Raw genomic sequence first — 23,738 nt, forward strand, 5'->3', positions numbered from 1 at the left:
AGCTCTTAAAGTAATTCCATTTTTAGCTTTACTAATACGAGTTATGTTGACAAAAAATCCATTCGATCAGATTTCACTGACAATGTTTAATTCACATTTTTCTTAAGTTATAGATTTTTCAGTGAGAAAATGAAAGCCTTTTAGTTTCCTTTTAGGTGAAAGAAGGCACATAATGTTTTCAACAATTATTCATTTCTAAGCCGTGAATGACACCTTGGCTCTTGTCAACACACTATCACAAACCTACTGCTACTGCTACCTGTTAGCTAACAGTGACAAAAGTCTTAGCACTATTATCATGTTGTTGGCTTTGAGAACCTAATACTTAACAATCTTACAAGACATGTAGGTTACCCTTCTCGACTTTTGCTTTTGCTTTATTCATTTCAACACTTTGCATCATTTTGTACAGTAAATGCTAATAGTTGGCTATAGTAGCTACTAACTTGCTGCTATCTTAAATTGTCTGCTAATTTAAACCAATACAAAATATATCTTATATATTATCAGTTTTATCCATGTCAGGGTTTTTAACAGCTACAGAGGAAGTATTTGTTGAAAGGTAACTTGAGTTCAGTGTTTCAGAAACAATGAAATGATTTGAGCCTTCTGAAATCAGTGTTTTCCATTTTTTAGTATTATCAGATCCTCAGATTTTGTAGTTCAGTAATACACTGTCCAACTACTATTTTTGGTTACCTTTGAGTCCATCAGCCTGTCCTCCTAAATGTCCTCAATCGCTCCAACACTAACTGTTTGCATTGTAGGCAGCATTGACATAAAACAGGAAACGAAATCTGTTTTGCTTCACGATATCTTTCATTATTTTCTAATTTTCTTCTTCTTTGCCACAATTTCCAACTCATTCCTATTCAATTCATCATCTGAAGCGAGCAACAACCTACCCATAGCTAAGTGTATTCACAGTGTGAGCCTTTTTTTTCTCTCTGAATGAAAAACAAATTCAATTATTCACTTGTTTCAGGAGCGAGGATGTCAATTATTTCTCTTCTCTTGAGTCCAGTGATGCAGTACTTTAGTTCCCTTTTAATTGGAGATGAAGAATCTAGCGAGCCTTGAGTGCACTGGTGGAGAGAGAGCTGCTTTTTAGCCAATGCAATATACATGACGTGTCATGTGGGACTTCCATGGTTGAATTACATAACCCCAGAGCAGAGACTGGTGCCTTGAAAACAACTTGAACACCAAAGGAGACTGCCATGTTGTCCTTTTTTTGGCCAAGAGAAAGTCCCATAAAGTGTTAGATTAGTCTTCACTTTTAGCTTGTGCAGTCATTTGTGATTTTGCAATAGAGCCACAACCACAAACTCACAGCCTTAAGTGGATGCACTCAAAGAAACCCTATTGATCATATATGAGCGTTAATTGATAATGTGGATATGATGTTTACATGGTTACATTGATTAATGACAGATTCAGTTTCCTCTACTTTTATAATCTAATTTTATATTATCTTTTATCACATCTATACTCTTGATTTTTATTTATTTATTTATTGCTTTTACTAGTTTTCAGCTATTCATGTTTGCATTTTAAATGTTTTTCTGTCAACATTTTTCATCATCTTTCAGTCTCCTCAATGCAGTAGCTTCTCTCTGAGTATCCTGCTTTTGCTGTGCTTGTCAAAGCACTTTGTAAATCTTCTTTTGAAGGTGCCATATCAAAGAAGTTCATCATTATTCTCTTTATTTGATAGTAAAGGCACTCCTTTTGATGGACGTTTTTAATTGTGCTGATTATCTCCAAACTTCTTGGACGTTGAAGGACTTCTTCACTTCTGCTTAAGATGGCAGAGGATGTACCTAAAACTTTAACCTGTAAAAAGTCTGAGATTATTCCTCCCACACGCTGCACATTCACTTCTCCACCATTATGCTGAGCGTATACTGTGTAGCTATAGAATCCCTAGAACTCGCCAACACACAGGACTCATCAGGATGCCGGAGAGCAAGGTGTGAAGTGTCAAAGTTGGACGTACAGCTATTGCATGTCTGCCTGCCTGCCTGCCTGCCTCGCTTCCTCTGACACTCATCCTACACCGTTGGCTGTGCGCAGAATGATTGACTGAGAGGTTGATTATGCTTCTTCCAGCCAGGTGGTTGGCAGGCAACAGAGACACATATCACCAGATTGCTGCATCAGCCAAAGTGTGAGGCCACAGTTTCTGGCATCAGTGTGTCTGGACGAACATCACAGGAATAATAAAAAGATGCAGGGATGTCAATCATCACCTAAATTTTCTTTTCCTTTTTTCCATTGGCAGCAGTCTTTCCATCTTGTATCTTGTATCATTAGAGGATTTTGAGCAACACTGAGATGCAATACGGACAAAAATACTGGAAGATCCTTGGTTCTTGTGGGAGAAGGGGAGAGAGCCTTTGATGTTGTAGAGTTTCATGGAGGCAAATAACACACTTTGATATTTCATAAGCCATCACTGCTTCACAAAATACAGGCACAAACAGCTGCACACACACTCTGTCAAAGTTGAGGTTTGAATTACCACCAAGCTTAAAGATTTGCAGCGGTTTTTTTTTTTTTGGGGGGGGGGGGGTGTTGGCTACAGAAATTGGTTGTACAAACAACGCATTTTTTTCCCCACTGAAAGTTCCACTTTTTTTCAGAGGACTGGTGAGTGAACGTCTGTCCTCTTTGATTTTCTGAGGAAGAGAAATGGGTGTTTGGATGAACATAAAAGGTAATGTATTCATAAAAAGCTGTGATGAGTGCAGCTGTCTCCAGCATCTGACATCCAATCTGAGACAAGCCGCCCAGGGAGGTTGGACCATCCTCCACCGTGTGTGTGCACATGTGTGTGTGTGTGTGGGTGGGTGCACTGATGTTTATTGGCACAACAAAGAATTTATTTCCTGATTGAGGAAGATTTTAATTCAAAGGAAGGAAAACACAAGGATTTTCTTTTGTTGACTTGTTAATAGGTTTTTATCTGAGATTAAGAATAATAGAGTTAGTGAAAAACTCAGGCAAATGTTGAATCAATCAAAACATTGGTGCATAAATTAAATAATATATAATGTTGCTAAAGATATAAGTTTAAAAATTTAACTTATAGGTATAAGGAAAATTAAAGTTTTGCATTATATGAGCTAATAAAACCTGATTAAACACAAAGTCATTATTCATTAAAACACATCAAAGCCACATATTTATATTTATTAAATCATTCTCATTCAATTTGAGAAGCCCTCTGAATACAATTCCCCCTTTGATGCATTTAAATGCATTAAGGCAGTGATTTCCAAACTGTGGGCTGCGACCCCTTTATGAGCAGCTGAATGGTCTGTAGGGTCCATAAACCAATGAATTGTTTTTTTTTTCATCAACTATTTGCTCTTTCCTTTTGTTTTGTTGCTTTGGAAATGGTTTAGTGTGTGAATAGATGATTAGTTTAGACTGCTTTGTGAAGGCCAATGTTTAATTAGACTGTTTCTGAGATTAAAAAAGACATATCGGGGAAAAAAATACATTTGAGTCTTAAGTGGTGATCACAGTTATGTTGTTAGTGGTATGGGGGGGCCCCAAAATATTGTTAGATTAAGAGAAGACGTGCATTCCACATTAGGGTAGGCTTATACTGGACAATCTTTGCTGTTTCCATCATCAAGGCTCAGTTTGTCTTTCCTTTAAGAATTCTCCAAAACCTATAGAAAACACACCTCCTCTAAAAGGCATTTTAAATATGGCTGCCCTTATGATATAAATTCCATTTTGCTTGCTATTAAGGTGTAAACAGATGTTGATGATTAGAAGGATTTAATTGGCAGTTGGTAGAGTTGTCACTTCTCAACCAGATGGTTGAGGGTTCAATCCCCAGCTGAGCAACATGTCTGTTGACGCTTATCCCTGAATTGCTCCCACTGCTTCAGTGATGGTGTATGAATGGATTATTTACTTCTGATGGATGATACACATAGCGATCACTACCATCAGTGTGTGAAAGGGTATGAATGGGTGGGTGTGACATGTGGTGTAAAAGCTTTGAGTAGTCGGAAAGACTAGAAAAGCGCTATATAAGCTCAAGTCCATTTACCATTTACCATTTGTCTTCCCTCATTCCTGTTCCAGCTCTACTCCGGCTTCCTGCTAAGAAAGCGCTGCCACATGATGTAAACACCAAACACAGATCCTAATGCACAACATGTTGGCTCAGGTGTGGTGTGGAGTCCAGGGGTGGCCGGTACATCTGATGTGTTTGGGTTTGCTCGAGGGTCATATGGAGGCAGCTTGGGATGAGGTTTGTTATTCTCCTCAGTGAGACACGAGGCACACGCTCTAATTAGAACACATCTCCTGGTGAGAGAGATGCTGAGGTCTGACTACTACTCCTCCAGTCGAATCAGCTTTCTACCTCACTTTAGCTTCTGCACAGAAAACAGATCACTCTTCTGTCTGACAAGCACACAACAGTGGTGGAGAGCGCAGCAAACAAGCGCTGCTAATTTGGGGGGCACAGAGCACAAATTCAATCTAAACAATCTAAACAATTCCCCATCTTCCTCTCACTTTCTTCTGGAGTGAGAAAGGCTTAGGCAGTTTGTTATACAAAGATTTTAACAATCAAAATCTTAAATGTTTCTTGAGGCTCTACAGGTTGTAACATAGCCTCGAGGAGTTCTTATTTCATGTGTTTAATGTGAAGCAATAGGTGTCATTATTGGATGTCATTGGTATGTACACAGGTATAGTAGTGTAGTGTATTGTACCATACTGTATCTTTTTATATCTTATCGTTTATCTTTATTATATTAACTGTAAAATGTTGTACTGATTTTGAACAGTCCATCAATGACATAATGTCACATTTATTATAGTTTGACGTGATATAACGGCCAACATTTGAAGTAACATTCTACCCTCTTCACTTCCCTGGTTTCCACACTGAGCTTAATAGAGCACATCACATGAACATGCTTACTTAGTGTCATCCCCACAGACTGCAGTTCCAACACTGGTCCTCAAATAGTAGTAGAACGTGTATCATTACGTACTTGAGACTGTGCCACAGTTGTCAGCATTTCATTTTAATTTGGCTCCTGAGCCACTGGTGATTTCGACCACTGGGACATCCTGTCGGCTGCACAAGTTAAACTATTCTGAAGCGCTCGGACTGAACGAGGTACATCGCTGAATCTCTGCCTCTGCAGTGTCAGCTGCTGTCTCACTTGGATTGCAGGGAACCTCATTCTATCTCTTGCGAACATCCAGAGCAAGTGCTTTGTGATATTTTAATTCGGTGCTTCCTAAATAGAGCATGCATGCAAAATGCATTTTCCTGTAGGCATGCATTTAAAATTGTTACAGCTTTGTTAGAACCATACCAGATAGAAAATATTGCAATATTAAGGTCTCAGGGAAGGATCATTTTTGCCACTGCTTCCTACTAACTTCTTACCTCATTAAAAATCCAAAGAGTGAATGTTTGAAGCTTCATTAACCAACAGGGTACATTAACTACATTACAAGCCTGATGAACACCACTGTGACTTTAAACTCTTAAAGTCTGCATTCGGCCATTCCTCCTGACCTGACTTAGATGTGTTTCTGTGAAGAAAAGAGGGTCTTTTGTGTGTTGTTTTCACCCCCTCAGCAAAAAGCTGCTTTAATTCTGAATCAATATTGGACCATAATGTTAAAACAATTGCATCAAAAACAAGGTAAGCCTCCTTTTAAAATCTTCTAATGTGAAAGATAAAATAAAATACGTGTCTGCTCTCGTCCTTGAAGACTTGTTTTTTAGTCTCAGCAGCAGTAACTTATACTCATCAATAGTGCACTGAAGAATTAATCCTTCAGGTATTTTGAGCGTTAAATAATTACCAGGCTGCTCCATATGGATGAAAATGGAAATAGGAAAACATCTTTGGATTAAAAGTGTAATCCAAACACTCAACACATTACACACAGTCCTGAATGGGGCCGATTTGTTTGCAATGCTTCATTTAGCAATAATGTTTCATAACAATTCAAGTTTCAGTATCAGTTCTAACAAATACTCATTAAGCTTAACAAGCACCTCATTAGCTGGAGAGCAAATAGGTCACATCATAGTGCTCCTGAATGCAAAGTATTGCATGATTTGCATTGGCTTCTTCCTAAGGGTATTCATATTTGAAAGTGAAAGATGAGTGTGTGTGAGAGAGAGAGAGAGAGAGAGAGAAAGAGAGAGAGAGAGTTTTTTGACCTGCAGGCAATCTCTGGAGAGTCATTCACTCGCTCAGTCTAATCAGACTCTGGCTGATGCTTGTTCTCAGGGATTTTTGCTCATTCTCCAGCCCTCAGGCCTAATTAGGACCCATGTGGACCATACAGAGAGTTGCCGCTCACAGCGACGGCCACATAGATGTTCACCTGTGTGTCAGAGGAGAGCCACACAAATGAACTGCTGGCAAGAATGATGACAAGAAGGGTATCAGAGGTTGGTGCAGCCACACAGCCTGTACGCCCCCCGACATGGAGGTCGAGAAAGTTAAGTTAAGAGAGAGAGAGAGAGAGAGAGAGAGAGAGAGAGAGAGAGAGAGAGAGAGAGAGAGAGAGAGAGAGGGGAAGAAAAGCTGTGAGGGAAAAGGGAGAGAGACAAAAATTCAGACGTCTGGTATGAGAGGGGGTCACAGAGAGTGGAGCACCTTTTGTGATTCTTCTCTTAACAATGCACTATGACCATCGCAAAAGAGGCAGAGAATGAGGAAGAATGAGAGCCTGAACATATAGCCAGGTAAAAATAAGAACAGGTTTTTTTTTAAGGCTCCTTCTGTTCGCCTTTCTGTATTTCTGTATCAAACGCCGAGAAATCTTCAAAGGACACTCTGTTACATGCAAATTTTAAAAGGGCTTTAGATGGAGTAGTACTCTGACAGATAAAAGTAGCAGACTTCTGAGGTATGTATAACAGAGAGGACCGACATGTCCTACATTTCACTGGGAGTGAAACAGTTCCTAATGATTATTATGGGTTAAGAAAACTCTATCTCTGAGTTTAGTGTTGCAGCGTCTATTAGCTGTGATTCACATTAAGATGCTGAGCAAGTCTGTGCTGTCCTGTACGTCTGTCTGTCCTACACTGAACCTTCACAGTCTCTATGCTCTATCCTCAGTTCTGCTGCTTAGTTGTAGGATCTGCATTTTACTGTTTTGACGTCATTATTTATTTTTGTTTTGTGTGACAAGCTCAGAGCTTAAACATTGGACATGTCAAGCTTTATATTTCAGCCACAGAGTAAAACGTTCTTTTTTTGGTGCATACAGAACTCAAGGACTTATTTTAATATTTAAGAAGTCCAGTAAGTAAGGGGGTAAGCAATCTGCATTCAGACAGGACAAAGTTAGGCACTGGGTAAAGAAAAGTATAGGTATTGTTACATTAAGCTGAAGGTTTAGTTTAGGTCCCCTCTAAGATAACACAGGGAAATAGTTGTAAAACACAGTCCATTGTACTTTTTAACAGACTTTTAATAACAATTAACAACTGGCAAACAGGGGAATCTATTCTATTTTACAGTCTATTTACTCCGTTACTACAGTGTAATGACTCCCAAGTCGTAAAGGGAAGTGAAGCATTATTGGACAGCTCTTGGAGTGTATTCACAATGAAATAATATGAGGCAGTATAAAGAGGAAATATTAGTCGTAATGCCAAACTAGACACTTTTATCTCTCGAGGGGTGCTGATGTCCTAGTAGTAAGGTCACACCCCGTACAGAGTCCATAGTCCTCCAAGCGGCCGGCCCAGGTTAAAGTCCAACCCACAGCTCCTTTCCTGCATGTCCTCTCTCTCTCCTGATTCCTTATACTCTATTCTATGTCCTGTCTAAATAAAGGCAAAAAGCCCAAGAGTAAATCTTTCAGAAAACTTTATCTTAAAGTCTACATGCTCTTAAAAGTGTAATTGCTGTGAAATATGGATGAAGAAGAGCCAGTTCAAGCTCTGACAGTTTGCACAGTGAGTTACTAAAGGGGAATTAAAAAACCTTTTGGTGATGTCAACCATTCAGCCAGAAAACTCCAAAAATAGAGTGGAACTAAATTAGAAGAAGGAAAGCATTAGTATACAGCCTGCAAAATATAATTAACCCCTTACAGTAAACTAAAGATGACCAATCAGTTTACAGCCTGTGTAAACATGACCATTGTTTTTTTATTAAGTCTGTGTACTTAAGCACGTTATTCATTCAGCCCAACAACTTTGAACCTACAGTCTATTGTTGAAATGGAGCTCTGCGGGAACACACATTCATTCTTTCCACCCCTTCTGTCTCCCTGCTTTGGTGACCAGCTGATTGGGAGTGTTTACTCTTTAAGCAATGAATCAAGCAGATTCTGCCATGACCTCTACCGACCAATCATCCTGCTGCTGTCATATTTTAAAAACCTGTTCTCCTCTCTTTCGCTGTCAGTTTGTTGTCTCAGTCTGTGACCCTCCTCCACCCCAGTCACCTCTATTCCATCTCAACCGTGTTCATGACCAATTCCTCCAAAGTCATACTTCCACCACCACCAATGTCTAGACTCCATCAGGGGGTATTGTATCCTTCTGAAGGCCTCCCTACCCCTCGAGGACCCAGTTATTATTATCATAACATGTTTTAATAAAACACTGAGTTCTTAAATAAATACCTAATGTTTGTTCATTCAGGGCCCTGTTTTATTCCCTTGTACTTACATATATGTATAACTCAGATTCAACAGGATGACATTCAACTTTAAAGCAGTTCTGTTTAGTGAAACTCTCCAGTGTTACCTCAGAAATGTTGGTCGTTTTCGGTGCAGAATGATTTACTCTGTTCTGTTTGAAATCATGAGATTTTCCTCCTAATCCTAACTCATGTATCACAAGATAGTTTCTCCCTCTGTTTTTGTATCAGTCTGGCTCAGGCTCAAACAGTCTGGCTTTAGTATTCATACCAGGTAGCAGAATCCAAACTTTTCACTGCAATCATGTGACATGCAGTCCCAGATTCTATTTGATAACCTGCCACGACGAGGTGTTGCCTGCTTTGTCTTTGAAAAGTGATTGAAATTCTTTACACCTACACCCCCCCCATCCACCTACCACCACATGGCACACAACAAACTGTACAGAATGAAATACACCGCCTCAAAGCACATGTTTTCACAGGCATCACAGGGAAAATATGTTAAAAACTATAAGTGATCTTATCTGTTGAAAAGCATCATTTTACTAGATATGATCAAATGGGGGTATGGGATCACAATCAAACATTTCCAAAGATGTATAAATCTGAATAGATTTTCAGTTTGAAGGACTAATGTTTGATTTGGTTTGTTTTATAAGAATCAAACAAAGTTTGCGAGAAGGGATAAAAACTATGTTTTTTTGTGTGAAATGTATTCTATCAAAGTCAATGTTTTAGATGGGACAGATTTCATAATTAAAAAATTGCATCTGTGATCCAGTTTTGTTCGATGATGTTCATGGACAAACATTGTGAATAAGGCAGTGATTAAATACTTTCGTAACTAAATACAAACATGAATTGAGCAAATAAAGCATAGAGCACAAAGTGAGGTGTGCATGATACAGCATATATTGACTTTTTCGTTAACGGATTCAAGCTGGAAAGAAGGAGAAAGACACCCAGTATGGCAATGCACCAACAGTAAGTGATATTTGGTGCTTCATACTTGCATTATGGCTTCACGTTTCAGCTTTCCCACCATAGTGCTGCAGCTTAATTCTGCCCTCCCTGAAGACTTCACTGACATTTTCCAAGGTCTTGCTTTCAAGCCCTGCCTTGATTAGTAAAGCAGGTTTTAAAAAGGAACTAATCCCATTCCCTGGAATATCCTCCTTTCACAAACCAGTCAGCAAATGGAGATAGTTGTAAGCAATAAAACACAGTTACAGGAACAGAAACCCAAAGCTAAAACGGATGGCTATATCTGGCAAAAACCGGATGCAGATGATAGCTGGTAACTGATCATTACAAGTGCAAAAGCAATGTCATCCTAAATGTTATGTTCATCAGTGTCACTTACAAAGAATAATACTGCTCCTGTAGTTTTACATAAAGTCTGGAGATTGTTAGCTATCCATCTCAGTAGCGACATATTATACGATGCCTGACAAGAGAAAATATGCTGTAACAGCCCAAAGATCTCCATAGACAGAAACAGGTTTTCATTTGAATTAAAAAATTTAAAAGCAAAGCTATTTAATGGACAGATAGCTTTGCTAAAGTTACGGCAACTGCTAGGCTACATGCTGCTGCTCCAAAGCCAGTGTGCTATAAATGCATCCATAGCTGGCTAGTATCACGAACATAACCAACTAAAATAACTAACAGCCCCACTTAGCAGTTATGATATGTTCATCAAAAACTATTCCTCCATAAAAAAAAAGGCTGTTTCACTTAAACATGAGACTTAAGAATGAATAGCGTATCTTTTGGGCCATTGCAACATGTCTGCTCTTGTTCCTTTCAGTATAATATGGAGGTTTTTGACAAAGAAATATGGCAGTCTTTCTTGTTCAGTTTAAAAACACTCCTCTACTCCCACTTGAAATCATGACCCACCATTTCATAAAACTTGTCATTGTAAGGTCTATAGAAGTCTCTCAGTTGCTCTATAGCGTCTCTGTCTATTTGCACATGAGTTCTGCCCTTTGACTTTCCCAGGCAGCGAGGCGAGCCGCTGCTTTCAGGCTTCTTAAGGCAAGGGAAGCCCTTGGTGCGGTTAAAGTAGAAGTGTTTGTCCGTGACAATTCGCTTTAACCCGAGGAAATCTTGCACCCGAGCCAACTCCCCTGCTGGATCTGTGATAAGACGCTCTCCGCTAACAAAGTGGATCTGAGCCAAAGGGAAGTAGCGGAGCCAGTTCTCGAGATATAGAACGTACAAACCGATCCTGATAGCATTCCAAGTTGTGTCTACAATGCCAAGACTCTGGTTTCTGAAGGCCAGGTCCTGGAAGCTGGGCAAGTCAGGAGTTTTGGATAAAGTTTGAGTGTAGTCCGATATTGCACGGGTCACTGGGTCTCGCACCACCACAATGAGCTTTGTTTCTCTGGACATAGCAGAGATACGATGTGGCGTCTCTTTTGTCACAAAGTAGCTTGGCGTCTTCTCCATTGTGATTTGGCTTTCAAGCGTCCTTGGCATTAAACCTCTGAATGAAAGATAAAAACACAAAGATAAAGGTTTCTCATTTACAATCACATTATTTAAGTGTTTTCTAACATTTTCTCACTGTTTTGAATTACATAAAAACCACAAAAGCTAACGGATTCAGACAGAGGACACACTGTCCTTGCCTTCACTCTGTCAAAAGGAAAAAATTGTGTATTAGATGTCTATTTAGGGCAGGATTACTCAAGTGAGCTTCAAAGCCACAGAACCAACAGAGAAGCTCCAGTTTGGCCATGAACCCAGTTTCTTCATGTAAATGATAATAAGAGCACTGACGCACAGTCATAGTAGTCTGTTGTCACAGGAGACCAGTCTCACAGACAGCTCTCCTGTGCATCAGCCAGCCTAGTTCAAGAGTAATAAATCATGATAAATGCAAACAGAACACTTACAGCAGAGCGACTCTGTGAGGATAGTTCTGGGTCTTCAAACTAGGCCATTGAAGTCTTCAGAGTAATGAACAGGTATATGCACAGAGTAAAGTTTGAAGTTCCAGTTTAAACATTGACTAAGGACATGGTTTTAACTATTGATGTGCACTATCAGTCCACCTAACTATTAAACAGTATAACCCTTTAGTTGCTAGTTGGCACCAGAATTAGTTGGTTAAACTAATCATTGATATTTTTTAATAATGTACTGTAGGCGCAAAAAAGCCAAAATGTTGTGTCCAACTGTAACACATCCACTCACCACTAGCTGGGGCTGTCCTGATAATGGTCCTGCTCTACTGCATGGGAGTAAACCAAGCAGGAGTCTTTTGTGTTTACTTGTAGTTTTTTTGTTGTTTTGCACCTGAAGTTTTATTACTGAGTGTGTTCCTTATTCTGCTGTTAAACCGGCATTTAACCACTCTACAGGAAAGGCATCACTACATTCAGAACGTGGAAAACCAATTTGAATTTGTTTACTTGCAGAGTAATGCATATCACAAAGTGCCACAGATTTCAGCAACATTTAAAGGCTTTATATGTCATTTTTCACACTTAGATATAATAGAAATCAAGTATATCCTCTGAAAATAACTTTGTGAGTCATGACTGTCTACAATGGGTGTAACACTGTCCCACTGTCGGTGATGTTTTCAGAGTTTTCAGAGTCCTATCTTCAGTTTGTTTACATCGTCGGGATGGCCGGCTGACTCCTCCCCTCGCGTATAAAAGTTGTTTAATTGAGGGACAAGAGAAAAGAAGAATAACATACTGTACTCACTGCTTAACTGTGTTTCTAGATCACGCTCATTTTAGGTAAATTTACATGCAGTGTGAAGATACGAGCATAATAAAGATCGTTAGCATTAGCATGCTAACACAAGAATGCAGCGCGAGTTGTTTTGGTTTCATGCTGGTGCTCAAGGGCGACATCTGCTGGATCAAAAAATCACATATAAAGCCTTTAACATAGCAGTGAATTTCGTTGTTGAAGAATGTGACAAACTATTTCAACTAATAATTAAAGGATTATACTATAGGACAGTGTTTATCCATGTTAAATAAGGTGTGTTTTCTGGGTATTTTTATAAACTTTGGACTAGTCTACTTGTTAGAATTTTAAAGTCTGTTTAAACGTCAGGAAAATTAGTAGCTAAGATCGATCCCTAATTTTGAATTTAAAAAAAGCCATTCAATCAGGCTTTAAGTAACAATTTTGTTTAATTTCTTCGTCTAGTTGATAAATCCTATATTTTTATTTGGTTTAAAAAAAAATTCAAATAGAAATTAGGATTCTAGTCAACCTAGCACTGCGCGCTGGTGGCGCAATGGTTAGGGCGCGCGTCCCATGTATTGAGACTCTCGTCTCGAGCGGTAGGCCCGGGCTCGCTTCCACCCGTGGCCCCCTTCCGCATGTCATTCCCCGCTCTCTCTCCCTGGTTTCAGACTCTATCCACTGTCCTCTCTCTGCATTAAAGGCACAAAAAAAAAGCCCAAAATAAATCTTTAAAAAAAAAAAAAAAAACAAGCACTGCGCTTTAGCGTTTAGCATTTGATGTCATTATTACTTTCCTCTCTTCCTGTCTATCTTTTTCCAATCAATGACCAACTGATGCATCCACACCTTGGCAGTTAACTTTACTAATATTAATTCTTATAATTTCTTTGGATATGAATTTAATGAACCAAATAAAGGCAAACAGCACTTTCCAATGGCCTTTGATACTGGGACTGTAACCGTTAAGTTTGGCCTTCATTGATGAGTGTTTACCGAAGACTCTCTGAATTACAGTTTGGAAAGGGATCCTCAGAAGTCCGTTGGCAAATGACCTTTCCTTTGACAGGTGACAGTCAAACTGCAGTAATAGGCTAGAGTTCATATTTCTCAGACACATCCAGGAGATAAAAGGGCTTCAGCCGCCTTCCTTCCTGACGAGTGCCAATTAGTGGAGATACTTTGAGTCTTTAATTATTTCATTCTACCACTGATACACAACCCTCCTGCAGGCTGCGTGACAGCCGTTCACTAACGGGAGATGTATTGATGTGTGTGATTGGTTGTCTGTGTGCACATGTGCACAATATTTCATGTCTAAAAGGGAACACATTTCTGCGTTAAATCTGTAATGAGGGAGTTTAAAAATCATTTGGATGCTTCATAATAACATGAGAACATATCTTTGTTGAACGAATGATATGAGGGATGCTTTTTGCAACCAATGAAACATCAACTTTCCATAGATTTTGAGGTATTATTTCAACAAGAAACAACATGAAAGCAGCTCAGAGTCCTGGTAGAGAGTCCCAGACTGCGTTTGTACTGACGAGTTGTTTAGCTGAAGAAAGGACAGGTTATGCCTTAAAGTATTTTAATGTATTCAGAAAGTCTAATGAGTCAAGAGATGGAAGAAAACACTTCTAATGGGTTTACCTCAAAACACCGTGTAGACAGAGAGGCACCATGGGGAGGGCTATATCATATTTATGACTATAAGAAGCTGATGTAATGTGAAAGTGGTATAGAAGAAGATCCTATCATTGTCATATATTTATTTACATATGTGTTTTTATCGATACTCCTCAATTACTACGACATATAAATAAATGTGTAATTTCATGAGTAATTTTATCAGCTCAATCTTTCAAATCTCCAAGCATAGGTCATAGTGGTGCTGCATTATTACATTATGCATGATTTTATATGAAGCCTTAAGGATACACACAGCTTTCAATGTACAGAGACTCATAGGAAATGCTGAAGGCCCTAGCCAAATGTATAGGCTACAGCTTTAATTAAACCTGGATATTAGTAATCTTCTTACACAACTGCAAAGCTGTCTCTCCTGTGATTCACTTTTTACAGCTCATGGTGTAAAAACACTTTCAGAAATCAATTAAATCAGATGATTAAATGTGTGATTACGTCACAAAACAGGACCAGATTGTTTTAATTTGTAGATCTGATATTAGATCACGTGGCCACTGGGCTAAACATGCATGCACCTGTGCAGGTGCCGCTCTCACCTGTACCACTCCAGACCTCTGTCATAGTTCCTGTCGAAGAAGTGCGTCTCGGTGCCAGCCGCGCGCACGTCCGGATGAATCCGGATAAACTCTAAAACAGCTCTCGTGCCTCCTTTTTTCACTCCAACTATGATGGCATTCGGTAACTTTTTATTCCCAAACTTCAAATTGCTCATGGGAGGGCTCGGCGTGTCGGTGTGGAAGTTCGTGGAGGGTCTTTGATCGCTTTTCAGCCGGGACGCGTCGGCGCTGCTCGGCTGCAGAACGCAGGACTTCTGGATGCGTCTTTTGGCTCCATGATCCAGGACGCGCTGGCAGCTGGGCGTCGGATCACCTGACGTTTGCATGATTGTGTTGGCTGGGAATAGTGCACAATAGCACAAGTATGACAGAAAAAGGGACAATAAGCACAAGGATGTTCTTGTGAGGCGGTGTGAGAAGGGAAGCAACCGATTGAAGAGGAGCACGCATGCCATCTCTCCATGGAAATAAACAGTGCATGATTTTAAAATTGATTCTACGTTCCTTCCTTTGATGATTGTTTTTAGTCTCTCAAGTCGCGAAACTGTCCTCTGTCTCCAAAGCAGGAAAAATAAGACAAAACAAAATCCAAAACCTGCGTCCCGTCCTTTCAGTTTCAGTTTGGTAGTGAAATCCTCCTGTTAAACTCCTGGACGCCTCCATGGTCATCGCGCGCTCTGACAGCTCCAAGCAGGCTGAGAGAAGGGAAATATTTCACCACAGTGACGTCAGAGCCTCTTTGCATAAAAAAGTATTAAGCTCGCTTGTCAGACTCATCTGACTTTATTCTTTTTTGGAACTCAAATTTGTTTTTGTTCTTTTAAATTAGGCTAAGCTTAAAGGGACTACTGTGCATCAACATATGAATATTAAAAAAAGAGCTTCAGTGGGGGGGGTTGAGTCATTGTTGATAGTAGTCTATCAGGTGCAACAAGCATGATCAAAACAGCACATTCAGAGAATAAAAAAATGTCTTCTTTAATTCCTTCAAGTTGATGTTTGTATTCCTGTTTGATTGAACTAAGTGGATTAGCTTAGGTTTTCTTTAATGCTTACTTAAACAAAGATTTTTTTCCTGATATCTTCATTAATTGTTCCTCAATGTTCAAACTACCTTTTGTGCAGCCCTTATGCAGCAACAACATGTCCTCTATACTCCTAAGTGTACATTCTGGTCTGTTTTTAGTAAGTTATTGCATGAATATAAACATTTTGTGAGCATTAGTTGTTGTCTTTGTAATCAGTTTTACAATTTTGGAAAACCTAATATTTTCACTTGACTCTTTTATGACTTCATGAGGGAGCCTCTTGATGTTCACTTTAAATAAGAACCATGCAGCATTAAGGCTCAGTATCAGTTTAATAACAAAGATTTTATAACCTAAGTTTGACTGAAAAAAAGACCAGGTGATAAACCAGCACCTTCTTTTTTTACATCAACTGATATAAAACTTAAGTGATGCATTCCTCTCAAAAACTCGTCACTTAAATTACCGCAAATCAGTCGTCACACACTCTGTAGGCCTGCCTTCTCCTGCCGCCTCAAATCCCTGATGTCGACCCTGCTTTGACTTCCTCCCTCTGAGCACAGGAAAGAGTTGTGTGTGTGAGCAGGGTGCCATCCTGAGGTGTCTCATCCCTCTTACATTCTTGATGACTGATACAAATGCAGACAAGCCCGAGGAGGCAAAAAGAAGAGGAGGATAAAAACTCCCAGAACTGCAGAGACGCATTGGGAGGAGTGGAGGTGTCACAGAGTGGTGCTCCCGCGGGTGTCTGCGCCCAATCTCAGAGGCCTCTGATTAAAGAATGATTTATAGGTTGCTGGTCGGAGAGGCCTGCTCAGCAATCCGTCTACTGAATGAGATTTTTCCTCAGGAAGAGGGCGGGTAAATCAAACCTCGGGACGAGGAGCCTGCACAGTCGGGCGATGGGGTATCAGTGATTAAATGTTATAATCACCTCTGCTGAGTGTGCGGTTGGTTTTTATCAGGGATGCTGGTACCTGAAATCAGTTTACCCTTGGTTTGATTTACACAACATATGTCTTGTTTTATCTTGTATAGAGTGTCAGTCAGTTTAGACTGATGTGCTTTGACAGAAAACAACATGAAGCAATTTATTACAAGACATTTTGATATGGAGAAAAAGGCTTGGCTAGGACACATTTCTTTGTACGTAAGATTAAAAATAAGGGAATATTGAAACTTTACAGAGAATTGCAATCTATCCTTTATGCTGAGATTACATTGAAGAAAATTTCAATTTCAAAAAGGAGGTTGGTTTTAGTATAGGTTTGCACAAAGGGATGAGTCTCTGCAGACTCTAGGGACTGTTATTATGACAGAACATGATGGAAGTTTTATGGAAAACTGAGCGTGTTTTTCCTTAATATTCTCCTCTGGAGTTGACAGAATAAAGGCCTTAGTTTGCTCGCTGACCGCTCCATCAGCAGCACTGATCATTTGTCAAAGAGAGCTGAAGTAGGCGTCATCTCATCCTGACTCTGATAAGTCTCTGAGTGCAGATACAGATGATATCCAAACAACGCTACATTACAGACGGATGAAGAATCACTCCCACGAATACAGTTCACACCCTCTCGTCAAACTGAGCGCGCACACAAGTGTTTTATTTAGTGAGAAAATGCAGCCACAATGATGTTTGCCTGTCAGAATGTCAATTAATACAGTGTTATGATATAAAGTCAAATGTATGATTGAAGTAGAATAGCTGTGCAGCTGCTCAGAGTAAGATCAGATAAAAATCAGGACATTTAATATATATATATTTTTAAATGATTTTTAACAGTCTAAAAGGTCAAAGTTGCTTTACGTTGCCTACTGTATGGCAGAAATAATTTAGACATCCCTTAAACCCTCAAGGTACAGTATGAACAGAGAATTATTCAGTCTGATAGCTCATTTCATATAGTTTCTCTTCAGATCTTTACAGTAAAACATTCCTTAAAAAGTCAGAAAGGTAGAAAATAATAAATGCTCGTTTTATAACAGCGGAAATAAAAAAAACTACTATTTTTGTTTTATTCGACTTAATGAGTTAAATTATATGGAGCTATTGTAGACTTCGTAGGAGCAATTTCGTTCTCCATACTCCCATCAATGTTGCGACACTGACACCTTTTGGTCAGATGATGACATTGCATCCCCAGTACATAGCACAACCTAACCAAAGTGAAAGTGAAAGATGACAGTGTGTAAACATTTGACTTCCTGTAAAGCCTCAGAAACTTGAAGAAAGATTCACAAGAACACAACAATTCAACAAGCACTCGGCTAACACTAAGTAACTCGATATGAAATGGTTTGACTTTTTGACAGAAGTCGTATTGAACACATTAACCATTTCAAGCAATGTCTGTTAGAGTCTAACGATAATTCGACTATGTAGTGTTTATATGGGTTGGAAGGGGTTTCAAAGTGTTGCATTCACGAACCTATTAGCTTAAGAAAAACGTTACAAAATGTTGTAGCTGATTGGGGTGGAGCAATATTGAAATCCTGTACTTTGTTTAAACTTTGCTTAAACATGAAATATCGTTTTTTGCTGTAACATAAAATGGCAGAATTTGTGTTGAACAAAACAATAAAAATAAAAAGTTGTTAACCAAAAATTAATCTCAAGACTAAGATAGCCTACTACCTCTCAGACTTATGATCAGTGAAATGTAATGAAACTAAAGTCAAATCAAAAGAACATATTTTGACCGGATGAAATCAATGTTAAGTAAGCATTTTGACTTCTTCAAAATCCCCCCCAAAATAATTGTAGCTTTAAATTAACATTTACTTTCAAGATTTTCCCATATATAGCAGGAGAAACATTTGGCTCCCACAAGACATTTTTTCAAAAACTCAAAGGTGCAAAGGTGGTCAATTGGCACCCCAAGAGTGATGTCGTTATCATCTTCTGTTCCATCGTCAGCCGCTTTGAGAGTGACGTTTTGTCAGCTCTGGCCAGCGCCTCAGGTAATCATGCAGAAACATGAAATGTTCAATCATACTTCATCCTTTAGATGCAAATCTGATCTGTGTTTTGTGTTTGTGTCAAAGAACAAGGAATCAGGAAAGTCATTCTTGTGGCCATGCATCACAGTTTTGATCAGAACTACGCTTTACCAGAACACAGAGTGTACCAACACCCGAACATTCGGCTCCTCGTGGACTGTCTCTATTTGAGGGTAAGGGACTTCTGAAGTGCCCCATCAATGAACATGCTGTCAAAAAAGTCTGTTGCGGTAAGTCAAGCAGAGTTTAGGATCTAGGAGCTGCTGCAACAAACATCTATTGTAGAATTGTGTTGGTATTTGTTTGAGTTTTGCGATCTCAAATCAAATTACATTTGTTCATAAAGTTTTTGTCATGCCTCCTTCAGAGGCCTGAAAAAAATGTGAATTTACATGCAAGGATGTTAACAATAATTTGAAAACAGTTTTGTGAGGAAAGGGGATTTAAGGATGCTTTTTATCTGCATTTGTCTGCATTTGTGTAACAAACATCAACTAGAAACACCATATATGTCTGCTGATGGTTTTACACTTATATCAAATGCAATACTATCCTGCTGCAGCCCAGGAGCATAACAAAAGCCCCTGAAGTGACTTATAGATAAGAAGCTACAAATAATAGATTTTGTAACTTGAGTATTATTAAATAATGATAAACCTAACTAGGTTAATCATAGGATAGACGACTCCCACTAAGGGGAGCTGTTGTTTAAGCAGTTGTGAAGGCAGGAACAAGTCATACTTCTGTAAGGCCAGTGGTTTCTGCTCCGGGGGCTGCAGCTGGATACTCAATAGATACACGATATTACAAACCTACCTATGAAACAGTTCAGTGACGGGTTTGAACGACACTGTCTTATAATGTCTGTAGGAAAAAGAAATTCATCTTTGTTGTGTTAACAAGAACAGCCAGAGTGTGTGATTGTTAACCATTAGATGCATCTTCTTTATTTTGACTTCAGAAGACGTAAGCTTGAACGTTTTTGTCATTGTCATGTATTCTCTTCTTGAGAATGATATAACACCAACATTCATTCAGTCATTCATTTACTACATGTACATGAGTTTATGCCAGAATTTGACACTTATTCTTTTCTTCTTTTATTTTGGCAGCTGAAGCCTTCCTGGTGCACATTATGCTGTTGCTGCTGCTAAAGATGGCTTCCAGGATCAAGCTAGACCAAAAAAAAGAAAATTAAAAAAACATCAACAACTTAATCAAATCAGGAAATTGCGATCATGACAGAAAGAAGCTCAGGAAAATGAAGGATTTCTCAGAATGAACACTATGATAATCAAACAAATCATTTCTCATATTATTATTATTATTTTTTTTGACTTTTTTGGCTTTAATGGAGAGACAGGACATTGTATAGAGTTGGAAATCAGGGAGAGAGAGAGTGGGGAATGACATGCGGGAAAGGAGCCACAAGATGGATTTGAACCTGGGGCGCCCGCTTGGAGGACTACAGCCTACCTATGTGGGGTGCGTGCACTAACCACTGAGCCACCAGCGCCCCTCATTTCTTATATTAATCATATTAACTCTGATGCTAATAAGTTGTTCATGCATGTGATTCCACATATATCTCTTGGTTAATCTCATAATGGTTAAAACATATGGCTGCTATGTTTTTCTATGCTGGTATGCATGGGGCGGCTGTGGCTCAGTTGGTACAGTCGTCGCCTCTCAACCGGAGGGTTGAGGGCTCAATCCCCAGCTGGGCAACATGTCCGATGTGTCCTTAGGCAAGACACTTAACCCTGAATTTCTCCCACAGTATGATACTACATAGTGATCACTACCATGGGTGTGACCTGCAGTGTAAAAGTGCTTTGAGTAGTCAGAAGACTAGAAACTATGAGATGTGGTGAAACATCTCATAGTCATGCACATAGAACTTCACTACTCAAACACACTGTTCACACCCGGCATCAAAATGAGTTTTTGACCCGCTTTTTTAGATTTGGCAGATAAGAATGATAGGATCCCAGAAAGGTTACATATTGCATTTACACATAACACAGTTTGAGTGATATCCCCACTTCTGAGACCAATGCTATCATAGTGAACATTCAGTCTCCTAACCATCTGAAGCTAACACGTCCCTTCTATAGTGGTACCAGTCTTTATTATCTCAGTAAGAAAGCACAGATGTTGAATTGTGTATGTACAACTGCAACACAAGTTCGCTTCTCTGTTTATCTGGTGTGAAGAAAGGACAGTTTGCTTCAAAGAATCAGACCAGTGATTTTGCATATAGCATTCTTAAAATTCACTTATACAATTAATTTGATGTCTGAGGATCATTTAAGATAGAAATATGTTGTATGTTGGTGTACATGGAATAAAAGATTCTTAGAGCTGGAAATAATGTGTTTCTGGCTGCAGTTCACTCCTCTCGTCACAAGGTGGCAGTTATAGATCACATTGGTTTTTTGGTAGGCCTAAAGGAGACCCTGACTCTATTCACACTCAGTTACTGAAAACTTTTTGGTGCAAATTCACAGACTTTGCTGTGAATGTACAAATAAACAACACAGATATTCTACATTAGTAATGTTATTTCCACAGCAGAAATAAGTCTAAATGTACTTTAAACTATAAGAAAGGCTTAAAAACACTTTTACTATTGGTTTACATGTGACAATGTAACAGCTATATCTAAGGTCCTATTCAACAGCCTAAAGCAACACAAAGATAAAAAAAATAATCTCCTGAAGTAGAATCATCTTATTGCATAAAATGATTTTTTTTGACTTACAAATAGAGTGACATTCTCTAACGCACCCTGAGTGAAACACTAAAATCCGTCCTGTTTGCGTGATTGCACACTCTGCGGGCCCACATCTGCATATAAACGTGGACACAGGCCAACACACAAACAAACACACACACACACACACACACACACACACACACACACACATGCCCTCTCATGCACAAACACACTGTGTACAAACCAAAAGTGAGTTCTCACAGACAGGAAATGATGTCAGCTCTTGTCTCCAAGGAGATGGAGGCAGTTGCTAAGATACTGTGACACTAGGATTTTTCTCTCTATTTTCTCTCCCTGTTTCTCTCTCTCTTTCACACACACACACACACACACACACACACACACACACACACAGGGATGTCACCACGAATAACTCGAAACTCTCGCTTGTATCTCTCTTATTCTCTCGCACAGATGGCAATGAGCACCAATCCAACTTTTTTGTTACATTTTCTAAAAATAACCATCAAAAAACATGACTTTGTTCACAATCCCAATTGGACGCTTGGGGATAAATGGATCACTTATGCTTCTTGGCCAAATCTAAAATAAAAAATTCTACATTCTTAATCTTTGCTTTGAACTGTGTGAAATTATCCCTCCACCCACTTTTACAGCCTGCAGCTAAAACCCCCAAACCAAGCGAGTGATGGATGTGTATCAGCACCCCTCCAAAGCTTCTTCACAGTGTGAGCTGCACCTCTCTGGTGCTATCAGCATGCCACATATGTCTGGGCACTAGCATGTTGCTGCCAAATCTTCCTCGCCCTCCCCCTCCCCCTCCTCCTCCTCCCCCCGTGGCTCCTGAACGCAGCATTAAGAGTTTATGGGGGTTTGGGTTTCGTTTTGGAAAATGTCCTCAGCCCTCTCTGCGCTGTATTTTCTACTCCAAGAGCCTTCCTGTACTGATGACACAAGCAATACAGCGATGAGTGTTTGTTCATTTACTGTGCACAAATGCATGTCCCTCTCCCTCCCCTTTCCTCTATCACTCCCACTCACACACACACACACGCTCAAGGGTGCCAGCACACACACACACACACACACACACACACACACACACACACACAATCGTAGCCTACATGCATAAGGGGGATATCAGATTCAATGTGCAATGACAAAGTGAGGACATAGAGTGGAAAGAAGAGGGGGGAAGGATGGAGGGAAGGAGGAAGGAAACAGAGGCATAGATGGTGGTGGGTTTGGCATTAACGGCGCCAAATCATTTGAAATGGCGCGGGGGTTGGAAAGGCAAAAAAAAGATGCAGCACAAAGGCAGCGAGGGTCGCGGTGAGAGACTGGATGTGGGCTAAGATTTCAGCATGAGTGATAGGTAATAAGGGGAAGAGGGGAGAACGAGGGGAAAGGAGGAATATCCTCTGCACCACTGTGTGACTGGAAATTTAATAGAGGGAGGGAGGGAGAGAGAGAAAGAAAGAGAGGCGAGAGAGGTAGATGGGAGGGGGAAGGGGAGAGGAAGAGAGAGGCAAAAAGGCACAGAGACCTCATTGCTGTGCGGCTTTCAGCAAAAGCTAGTGGTCGTGAACAATGCTCACTACGGCATTCACACGGAGGGAGGGGGGAGGAGGCAAGAGAGAGTAAGAGAGAGACGGAGAGGAGGAGAGAGAGAGTATATACCTCTGGGGTCTTTCTGAAGCATAACTGGCCTTCTCTGTCCTTTGACCTTTAGTGTGAGCTGAGACACAGCAAAAGATGTACTGAGGTTTATTTTTACCAACAACTAGTCTTTAGCTGAAGCTGCAAAGGGCACTTCTTCCTCTTCTGCACATTTTTGAACCATAATAAATGCTGCCAACATTGTGACAGGGATAATGAGAATACAGGAAGTCAAGCTCTCTACACATGTGGACACACACATGACAGAGATCGATACAGTGAAGCCACTTAGAGAGAGAGACTGGCATCTCTTTACTGACTTAAGCCTGCTTTATTGGCTAATAAGTTGCTGACTTTCTTTTCAATCTGCTAATGAAAAAGTGCAGCTGTCAAGAAGCCTACACCAAACTCTAGAAGCTGCATGCAAAATGCACATGTTCTGCATTAAGCAGTATTTTTTAAACCATGCATACAGGCTAATGGGCTGCAGTGTGATAGCTCTAGTGTGATCTGATAACAAAACATTCAGGCCTTGGATTCCTTATATAGTTTTAAATCCACCTCAAAGTATTGCTTCAGGGTGAAAAGTGCTCAAATGCAAAGACCGCAGAAAACAGAGCTAATTAGTGCGCTAGATTGAATCCTAGCT

The 23,738-nt window shown here is 39.8% G+C and overlaps 1 protein-coding gene and 1 long non-coding RNA gene across 2 annotated transcripts; one reads left to right on the forward strand and one right to left on the reverse strand.

Annotated features, from left to right (window-relative positions):
• Positions 1-8,731: 8,731 nt before the first annotated feature.
• Positions 8,732-15,263, reverse strand: LOC109986761 (heparan sulfate glucosamine 3-O-sulfotransferase 2). Its single transcript, XM_020637549.3, has 2 exons — positions 14,642-15,263; positions 8,732-11,166 (listed from the first exon to the last, which is right to left on the reverse strand). The coding sequence occupies exons 1-2, from the start codon at positions 15,115-15,117 to the stop codon at positions 10,548-10,550; spliced, it is 1,095 nt and encodes a 364-aa protein (XP_020493205.2). The 5' UTR covers positions 15,118-15,263; the 3' UTR covers positions 8,732-10,547.
• Positions 15,264-17,272: 2,009 nt separating this feature from the next.
• On the forward strand, positions 17,273-22,284 carry LOC114920427 (uncharacterized). Its single transcript, XR_003808761.2, has 3 exons — positions 17,273-18,651; positions 18,736-18,863; positions 19,803-22,284. It is a non-coding gene; the product is annotated as an uncharacterized lncRNA (long non-coding RNA).
• The last annotated feature ends 1,454 nt before the right edge of the window (positions 22,285-23,738 follow it).

This window comes from Labrus bergylta, chromosome 21, assembly GCF_963930695.1.
Source record: "Labrus bergylta chromosome 21, fLabBer1.1, whole genome shotgun sequence".
NCBI classification, from domain to species: domain Eukaryota; kingdom Metazoa; phylum Chordata; class Actinopteri; order Labriformes; family Labridae; genus Labrus; species Labrus bergylta.

What these genes read in the sequence shown, in the direction of transcription:
- LOC109986761 (XM_020637549.3), bottom strand. Translation starts at nt 15,117, where the DNA reads ATGGCATGCGTGCTCCTCTTCAATCGGTTGCTTCCCTTCTCACACCGC. An exon ending in AGAGGTCTGGAGTGGTACAG is followed by an intron (nt 11,167 to 14,641) that starts GTGAGAGCGGCA and finishes TCTTTCATTCAG; the next exon opens with AGGTTTAATGCCAAGGACGC.